We start from the raw sequence: 9,928 nt of genomic DNA on the forward strand, positions 1-9,928 counted from the left end.
GTTTACACATATTTCGCCCCTGCAGTTAAGACGACAAAATATATGCCCTGCAGCCTACATACCTCACTTAGCAGTTAGCAAAACACAGAAAATGCGGTGTTTGAGCAGGTAATTCATCAAGCACAGATGTTCAAACAAAAAAAAAATATGCAGCATGGTGTGCAGCATTCGATCACGGAGGGCGTGGCTGTTCACTTTTTTTGAGACCGGACATCTTCGACACTATAGCTAAAAACATAAATCATAATGTAATAAGGGCATCCATTACATCTAAATCCTCCCACACCTCTCGGACACTCCCTCTCTCTCTCTGCAATTCCTAAAACAAATATCTCGGACACCCCATCTCTCTACAAATCGCACAAACAAAACCCCAAACATAATCCTTGACATGCCACCCAAACCTAATCCCTGAAACCCTTCTCTTGGACAACTCATAGCACAGAAAATGCATTTGAACTTTAGTTTATAAAATTACAGGTTGCCTTCTCTCTTCCTACCTTTTAACAATTCACCAGTAAGATTATCTCACTAAAAACTTATATTAGCAAATCCAATGACGAATTATGTGAAACTGAAGCTATAATGAAAGCTTATATTAAGAAAGAATGAAAAACCGTCTTTCTACAACTTGAAACCAAAATTTAAGTGAATAGTCCTGCAACTAAGGTTATTGAACATGATTAACTATCCGCAACCCTCAACCTTGTAACCTGAATCAAGCTGGTTTCGCACATACCAATAGAAAACCAAAATATCAGTGTTTGGGGAAGTTACCTTATTTGAAATACCACTAAAAAACAAAGTATACTTTTAGGCAAATATTGTTTAGACACCCAAACATAATTCATGATATCTGCCAAAAAGAAAATACCTCTCGATTAGATTTCTTTCGTTCACGAACTTTCTACTTGACAAACTCCTAAGATAGAACAAAAAATGAAAATAAGTCACAACTGGTGCAAGCAAAGGGGAAGGAGGCTGAGAAAAGTAGGAATTTATGAGTACACCAATCCTGTTTTAGGTTCCCAACTTATAAGAATGCTAACTTCATCATATAGGACTACCATTAAATGCATTTCTTTCCAAAATTAAACTTAGAAAAGAATTCAACACTCACATGCCACAACACAATGTTACATGAAGTAATCTTACCATCACAACCAAATTGACACAAAACTTCTAACAGTCCTTTTGAAAGCAAAAGTCAAGCGATTAATCAAATACTCATTTTCCGAAAAACAAAAAACCCAACAAAAATATATAAAAAGTAAAAGTAACTAAGTTCCCAATAGTCTAATCCATCAGAAAAATACAAACTCGCACATGTTTGAGTATAAGGACCATAAGAAAGAAGTAGGGATGCAAAATTTTGAGAATGGGTCTAATAATACTCATCAAGTACAGATAATATATTCTACAAATGAATGAAACAAAAGATGGTGACACTGGAATGGAAACACTTCGAGAGGCCAGAGGAAGAGGGACATTTTTTTCCTTTCTAGCATTTCAGCTCACGACATGTCGAGAAATTGTAGGTACTGTGCTAATGTCATTAACTCATGCATCTTAAGCACCAATATTCAGAGATTTGCACAACTAATGGTGCACTAATTGAGTTCCCAACCCATAATGATGCTAACTTCATCACATAGTACTACTTAAGAAAAAATTCAACTTTCACATGCCTCAACAATTACACTGTTCCATGAAGTAATCTTACTATGACAGCCAACTTGACACACAACATTTGTTCAGCAATCTGATTAAGAAACAACCAACTAATTAAACACAAATGATAGGCATGATTCCGGTAACCAAATTCAAAGAACAGAGTTTAGATAACGAAATGCAAAGAACACAATACATATAGTGAAATTCAAGAACATGATTCAGAGGATTTGAGCTATATTGTGTTGAAAACTTACCGAAGAGTGACGATTCCCGGGCAGGTAGCAGTCAGGCTTCTTGACTACCTCTAGTTGCGGGTGCTGATTTAATTGCAACATATACAAAATTAAAACAATTAGCAACTTAGATTCAATAATCTGATTGTTTCTCGGAAAAAATCGCTTGCAATTATCAATTCTAATTTTCGACATTAGAAACCCAAACGAAACGCACCTTGGTGGCAAGTGCCTTCCTCAGAGCCTTACCACTTCGTACGGCCCATTTCTTCACAAATGAATGATAAAAACGCAAAGAATCTGAAGTAAGAGCGATGAAGAACCGTAAGAATCCAGAGGTTACGAACACAACCGAGCACTAAACTTTGAAAGCAAAAGCAATTACGAAAACAGCATATTATGTTTCATTATCATCATATACAAATTCAATCTACAAACTCATCGTTTCTACCAGATTCCTCCACTAACAGCACCGCTCCAATTTGGTATCTGCATCACCACAGTCAGAGAAGCCTAACATGGGAAAAGCACTATCCAATTAGGAGGCTTCAATTGAAATTCCTGATGCATAAAAATCAAACCTAAATTGAAATTATAATCAATTAGGGGGGCTTCAACCAAACCAATTCCGAATTCAAAATAAAAATTTCTAGTAGTCATCGTCCCTGGATTCCATCGTTGTCTGACCACAAAAACCTAACAGCGGCCAGAGAACCACAGAATCAAGAGTAAAAAAGGGAGTGTGGGAGAGAGAAGCAGCCAAAATACAGAGAAGATGGCAAGAGTAAAAAAGCAAACCATTTAAAGAACCAGTGGAGATCAGAATAACTATGAAATACTACAGAGGCAACCGAACAGCCATTATTATACTTTTTTTTCTCAGCATGCCAACACCAATAAGAAAAAGAAAAAAAATCTATGGGACAGATGTAAATCAATTTTAAAACTTCAATATATTTGTTTGTCAAAGTCAGTGATCAAACTTCAGACTCATGCTTTCCAAAAAGAAAAGAAAATGAAGAACTGAAAGCACTGACAATTCCAAGCAACAGAGCAGCCATTATTAAGAGCCAAAACTCATTCCTTAGTCTCCTCATCTGGGTACTCAACTCCGTAATCTTCGCTCAGCATGGTTGACTGAAATTAAGAGAGAAAAAGATAAGAAATTTCAGAAATTGTCTATGAAGCCAAGGATACTGCAATAACTTCAAGGCATGTAAATTGCATGTGTATAAAGTAATTTTCTACATAAAGTAATGAGGCTTGAGATGTTGTAGATAGGATAAAACGCCAGATGCTATGAAATTGCCAGATATGTAAACGATCAATATGGTGTATGTGAACGTGAATGTGAATGTGAATGGTAGTTCTCTTAAATTGTAAGATGCCAACATATCATGTATAAGTGCCCCTTATACATTGATATTGTTAAGAGATTTTTTTTGTGCAAGAGAGCTATTGTATAAGTGCCCCATATAAATGATTCTGCAAAAGATTTTCAGTTTTACTTCTACCATCCATTAATTGTCCTATCCAAAATGCTTTGAAAAATAAATCTATAGCTGCTAACAGTCTATATTCTTCATGCTGTCAGACCCTGCAATCTAAAAATTCATGTAAATGCAGAGGTTTGGCTGAAGGAGAGGGCATCGAAGAAATCCAGAAATCCTTCCATGACAAACTTAGTTGTACACCCATGGCGTGTGTGTTGTATGGTAGATGCCCTCTCTCTCTTTTAACAACACACAATAGCTTATGCAAATGCAAAGAGACTTCAACATGTTTCATTTAAAATAAGTTTACACTTCGTAGCAAATGCATATGGAAAAATAGTCTATAAGTAATCATACTGGAGACCAAACAGAACAGTTCAAAAGCTTCAATGGAAATGTAAAAAATAGAAGTAAAATAAAATAAAATAACTTGAATTTCCAAATCCATAAAATAAAATGGGGAAATTTAACGAAAAGCGTCCAGTACTGTTCATTTTAACGAAAAATCACATTTTTACACTAAAAAGTTAATCCTGGTACTATTCACTTTACCCTTTATTTTTTCCTTATCGTTAAAAAAGTTTTTAAGCTTTTTCATTAGTTTTCCTAATAAAAAATTCAACCAGATTAAATTTAAGAAGAAATACCATGAACTGAATTCAACCAGATTAAATGTAAGAAGAAATACCAAGAACTGAGAGCTGCAGACTACCAAAATGCTCATGATCATGGCCGTGCTGATGAAATGCAAATCTATAATTTCATGTCATGTTGGGTAGGACTGATTTTTCGCCCAAGTCCAATACAACTGGTTTCGCTTGGTCGCATGTTGGGTAGGGTTGATGCGAGCCGGGAAGGAACAAATTTCTCATGGAAATGGCCACCAAGGTTAGTCGGGGAGAATTTTCCTAGTGCCTGCTTACCGCGTTAAAGAAATATAACCATTGTTTCTTTGTGAGCACCACATGCATTATTTGTTAAAAATCACCTACACTTGTAGTCACTAACCGTAGCATACTTCATCTAATAAGATTATTTCTGCCAAACGGGGGTAATGCCGAATTTGTGTATTTTCAACTTTAATAAGAAACCAATCGGCTACAAGGACGCTATATGGCATAAAAGTATGCACTTAGTTTCTAACTTAAGTTCACAGGTAGTCACAGATGTTGGAAACTTATATATGTCATTTGGCAATTACATTCATTTCATGCTAACTGTAAGATTTCTAAATCACCCACTCCACTCAAAACGCAGGTTTGAATTCAATACAAGTTGGCAATACATACAACTAGAAACTATTTGTCATGATGCTGCGGATTTATTCCCCAGGATGATGCCAACTGCACCAAAAGTTGATCCGGCGTTGCACCTTCCCAGTCCTCGGGTGGATCCATTGTTACAGAAGCTTCATGCAGATTCAAAACGAGTTCCTTCTTTACGTCAGCGGGAAGGCCGAAAACATCAGACCCATTTTCCAGCACTATTTCAACCAACTGCAAAATGGAAATAGGGGACTAAATGGTCAAACCAAGTCAAACTGAGGCATTGCCATAACTGGACACCAAAAGCAACAAAATTGAAAATATAGGAACATTATTGATACAATCGCATTCTATGAAGCAAACACGTATGCTAACCCCATTGCTATTCCGAAATTATCAGAGAAAATAGATTTAAGAAAATCTTGTTACGAACATGAAATAAAAAGGTGCTCGTAGTCATGTTCTAATCAACACAAGTTGCAAGATGAAACACTTTATGTGAAGTCTAACCGTCAAGAAGAAAACTAGTGAAACACATACTTAAAAATAGTTAACTCACACGTCCGTTAAGAGGGGAAAAAATGCTACCTGCTGAATCCAAGCCAAACAGACGTCAAACAAGTTTGGCTCTGGTAAAAATTGCCCAACGGCATGCAAGACCTCAGTTGCTGTCTCATTTGAAAGTTGGTCAATCACAGGACCTGATCTGTCCATTAACTTTACAAGCAAGAGATCATCTCCTGTAGACAATACTTCCACAAAGGCCGTATCCACATCACCCACTTGAAGAGCATCCATTGCATTAGTCCAAGAATTCCAGATTGGATTGCGCTCTTGGCCCACATTATCATCTTCCATAGCCTCTGCAGTCATTTCAGGTATAGCTACTCTTCCTGCTCTAGATGTTCCATTGTCCTCTCCAGCCACACGAATTGCTTCCAAGGTAGCTTCATCTTTTGAAGCTTGCCAAACACTTCTTGCGGAAGGCCCCTCACCAAACCTTACAGGTCCAGCCCCCTTATCCCATGCTCGCCTGCTGTTACCCTGGTCACTCCCATTCTCTGATTTGGGTGACCTACCATCCACAGGACCACCTCCTACGGCCTTCCTCGAACTAGTCTGTCCATTTCTGGAACCACCATATGTTGAAAAATCCCACACCTCAGATATGTCAGATCTCCATGTAGGGCCCCGCCCCCTCATGCCGGAAACATGTCCATCATTTTGGGCAAATCTTTCGCCAAACAGAATTCGTCCATCTCCACCTCTTCCAAACTTGTTACTAGTGTAATCAGGAAAACCGTTGTACTTACCTAAAGGCCTATTAGAAGCCCCCTCATATCCCATTGAAAAATTACCGCCTCTTCTACCTGATGATATTGATAAATCTCTTGCCAAGTCCTCAACAACTCTCTCAAGACCCCTTACTCTGTTCTCCAAAGTTACCATACTGTCATGAGATCCGCCCATGAAATCCTGCAACATGCTCATCAGATGACCTTGTTGTCTCTCCAGCTGCAACAATTGCCTTTGGATAGCCAGCCAATTTCCTTTGTTATTGACAAAGGATCCTTCAGGTTGACCATCAGTTTTGGAGAAACCTGCACGACTAGTGGACAACTCCCTTTGATTTATATCAATCCTCTCATCAATATCAACTGCCCTTGTTCTGGAGTCTTTTCCATTCACCCTTTCTTCTGGCAATTTATCTCGCGCAAGGTCATCATGATCTCGTTGTTTAGCATAGAGACCAGCTAATCCTCTCTCTATGTTACGGTATTTACTACTGAAAGATCCATGAATATCATCAAATTGGCTGTTTGCAATCCGGTTTAAAGTTTCCTTGGAATCTGTATTATTTGCCTCTGGTTCCACCTCATTATTTGAGTTTGAAGAATTGACGTGTCTACGAGGAACAACTACCTCAACAGGCAAATCATCAGAAACCCTTTTTTCAAGTTTCTGGAAGAATTCTGGGTTTAGCTCTTTATCAGTTAAGACAGGTGGTTTCTTCTTCAAAGCTACAACCACTTTATCCCCACTGGCTTTAGATTTAGAAACAGAATCTGAAGTAGGGGATGAACCATTAGATAAACCCTTTGCTCCTTGCTCTATTCTCTCACCAGCCTTTGAATTTTTTGGTTCATTCTTCTCTGACAACTCAGCTGATTCAGAATTTTCTTTATTAAAATGTGGTAACAACAAAATGATCCAGTGAGGGACAAAAGGATGAGAAAATTGAACGAACGTTTTATGAAAGATAGTATTATTGATAAGCTTACCATAAGACGGGACTTTCTTTTCATTTGGAGCTTCATCTCCTCCTTTCCCAGCTATCTTTTTCCAAAACTGCAATGCCTCTGTCATGCTATCTCTAACCGGTTTAATCTGTAAAAACAAACCAAACCAAACTTTGGACACTAAGGCAAGCGAAAATACAACGCTACGTTCCTCTGTGTAATGGTGTGCTGGTTACAAATACAATGCCACCTTCCAATGACATACTGTTCAGTATTGAATTTCCTATGTAATGGTGTGCTGGTTACAAATACAAATCCCAAGTTAAAAAATATGTTGATCTTTATACAATACTCACTCAAACATGCAATACTATAATCAAGTAATCCCCTAAACATTTTGAATCCTGGCAATCACCTAGCGGTAAGATAAAAGGGTAATGCACTTGAGATAATATGCAACAAAAGACTACCTTGTCAAAACGGCTAGACTCGAGCACTTTCAGGGTGGAAGCAGTTCTATCTGTAATCAAGTTGCTTGAATGCAATGCTAATGCAATCAGCACATCAGCTGCTGCTTTACGTGTTGCCCAATCTGGGCTTCCAAGGCAGTCATGAATACTTTGCTGTAGATTATCCAAGCTTTGGGGTGCAATCGCTCCAACCTACAACAAGTAGGTAACTCTCCAGATCAGTAAAGTCCAATTAAATGATCCAATGTATAGATCAAAGTTATCGTTCTATTCACCTACATTCTATTGACAATAAGACTATGTATACGTTCCCACAACATCAAACACGACAGATTTCAAGTCAACACTCCAAATTACCACTCTTTTTAATCTTCTGTGTCCTACATCCTTTTAGCAATCAAACAACCACATAAGTACCTACTTTACTACAAAATCTAGAACAATGTACATGACCATATCGAGTTCGAGACCACAATGTACATAACTACTAGATCACTTGAATGTGAAAAAGCATGTGAAGATAATCTACTAAGCAAACCTGAGACAGGCTCGAAACAACCGGCAAGAGCGATGACTTAGCCAAGAAGTTAGGATTGTTGAGCAACTTGCAGATCCTTGGACACAGCTTTTGAAAAGACGAAACAGGCGGTTCTAAAGCGCAGTCCACAATCTTAGCCATACACAATGCCGCACCAGATTGCACCCCTTTGTTCTGCTCCATCATAGCCTCAAACAAAGGCTTCATAAATAAACCGACAACAGACCCATTGTCGCTCACACTATCTGCCTTCAAGTACTGCGCCGAGAGCGAGCCAATGGAGTCGCGGCACGCGTCCCTGACGCCGGAATCGGCGTCCTTGAGCCTCTTGACAACGTGGGCAATGATTTTGGTCAAATGGGTGGATGTGAAATCGGGGTGCGAAGCAGAGACCAATGAGAGCAGGCGCAAAGACTCTTTCTTGACAGCAGGTTTCGGATCCGCGGAGGCATCGTAGAGGCAGTTGAGGAGCATAGGGAGGCTCTCCGGCGCGAGGGTTTGGATGATTTTCTCGAGATCTTCGACGGCAATTTGGTACGTGTCTCGATCGGAGAGTTTCGAGAGGGAGGTGAGGATTCTCTGCTTAAGCTCCACCATGGCTAGGTGGGTCGAGAGGGAAGAAGTTGCGGAAGAAGGAGAGGACTTTGAAGAGGAAAGTTGCTGCGGCTGCGGCGGCGTTGTGGCTGAAGGGTTTGGGGGTTTTGCGGGTTTTGAGATTCTGGGTCCGGCGAAACTCATGGTTTCAAGTTGGCGTGATTTGGTTTTGAAATGGGATGTAAAATGGAAAATGGGTTCTCTCTGATTCGGGAACTTAAGCTTTCAGGCTTCTACAGTGAGGTATACAGGCAATGCTGTTGCAGAGACAGAGACAGAGAGAGGTGGAGGGAGAGCGGCTTCCTAACTTTTAATTATTTGGTTACAGATGAGGAAGCTAACATTTTAGTCCTTACATTATCATTAGAACTTCGAATCATTAAAATTATTGTTTATTACATATTTTAATCCTTGTTTTGTCTTTTGTACCTAGGTTGAGATACCTACCCTCCGAAGTATAGGACTAATTCCTAGAAAGGCTCGGAAAGGCTGAAGGCATTTGAGTTCATCATTAGTTACAATTGTACATATTTTCTTAAAGTTTTCAATCAAAGAATCATCTATGTTGTACCACCTTTATAGCTTAGTTCAAGATTAAAGAGCAAACTAGACTCGAAATTCTGCTGGATTTCCATTGACCTACTTGCCGTAATTAAATTATTTATAAGTTAGAAGGATAATATCTTTGTGCCAACTTCAATTTCTAAATTTATATATTTGAAACACTATTGTGAAATTTTGATTTAAATTATTTTTCTTTTAATATTTATTTGTTTTTGAATTTTGAAGAGTATACGTGAGTCAAGGTTTAGGTTTGAAGTGATTAATCATCCGAATGGGCGTTTTAATATGTGATTTGTTTGGAGGTGTCAATCATCGATAATAATTTATGGAGTTGTGGAAGAGCAGTAATCAAAATTCAAAGGAGGACTGGAGGAAAATGTGAGGGCCACCTATAAGACAGCAACATGATGATTGCGTTACACACTCAAATTTGAAAAATAAGCATGGTGGGCACATGTGTTAGTTACACACTTTATATAATATATTTTTGGTTTGTTATAATTTGGGATTTTGTGTTGCAGGGAAGGTTGGTGACTTGTGCTGGAAGTTATTTGACTTAAGTAAAGATTCTATGTTTTGTTCATAGAATATGAATTCTGTGGTATATCACATCTCCGACTCCACAAGCACGTATAAAATTTTAACTCCGGCACTGTCCAAAAAGACAATGTAACAAGGCTGCGCATGCTGTTGCCTTTGCCACTAGCCTACTAGCTAGAGAGAATGAAAGTTTCTTATAAAAGCAATTCGAATCAATTCGGACTTCGTAATACTTTCGCCGCTGATGCTAATACAATCGTTCACGTTTAATTTTGAATAATATATATCAACACAAAATTTATAAAGACAAATGCTTA

The 9,928-nt window shown here is 38.4% G+C and overlaps 1 protein-coding gene and 1 long non-coding RNA gene across 3 annotated transcripts; both read right to left on the reverse strand.

Moving 5' to 3' along the window:
- Window positions 1-583: 583 nt before the first annotated feature.
- On the reverse strand, window positions 584-3,618 carry LOC103927602. The gene is made up of 6 exons (XR_007259614.1): window positions 3,156-3,618; window positions 2,945-3,044; window positions 2,359-2,420; window positions 2,125-2,207; window positions 1,929-1,991; window positions 584-922 (listed from the first exon to the last, which is right to left on the reverse strand). It is a non-coding gene; the product is annotated as an uncharacterized LOC103927602 (long non-coding RNA).
- Window positions 3,619-4,452: 834 nt separating this feature from the next.
- Window positions 4,453-8,851, reverse strand: LOC103941384 (microtubule-associated protein TORTIFOLIA1). 2 transcript variants are annotated; one of them, XM_009351575.3, is made up of 5 exons: window positions 7,914-8,851; window positions 7,376-7,567; window positions 6,948-7,053; window positions 5,254-6,845; window positions 4,453-4,896 (listed from the first exon to the last, which is right to left on the reverse strand). In XM_009351575.3, the coding sequence occupies exons 1-5, from the start codon at window positions 8,649-8,651 to the stop codon at window positions 4,699-4,701; spliced, it is 2,826 nt and encodes a 941-aa protein (XP_009349850.2). In that variant the 5' UTR covers window positions 8,652-8,851; the 3' UTR covers window positions 4,453-4,698. The 2 variants fall into 2 exon arrangements, with proteins under 2 accessions (XP_009349850.2, XP_009349851.2); XM_009351576.3 differs by having other exon boundaries at window positions 5,254-6,830; window positions 7,914-8,849.
- Window positions 8,852-9,928: the final 1,077 nt, after the last annotated feature.

Source organism: the organism of the source record quoted next, unplaced genomic scaffold (assembly GCF_019419815.1).
Source record: "Pyrus x bretschneideri cultivar Hongxiangsu unplaced genomic scaffold, Pyrus_bretschneideri_v1 Contig267, whole genome shotgun sequence".
NCBI classification, from domain to species: Eukaryota; Viridiplantae; Streptophyta; class Magnoliopsida; order Rosales; family Rosaceae; genus Pyrus; species Pyrus x bretschneideri.

Coding starts and splice junctions, on each gene's coding strand:
- LOC103941384 (XM_009351575.3), bottom strand. CDS start 8,651: ATGAGTTTCGCCGGACCCAGAATCTCAAAACCCGCAAAACCCCCAAAC. Junction 6,846..6,947: donor AAAGAAAGTCCCGTCTTATG/GTAAGCTTATCA, acceptor ATTTTAATAAAG/AAAATTCTGAATCAGCTGAG. Junction 4,897..5,253: donor GTTTGGCTTGGATTCAGCAG/GTAGCATTTTTT, acceptor TCCATTTTGCAG/TTGGTTGAAATAGTGCTGGA.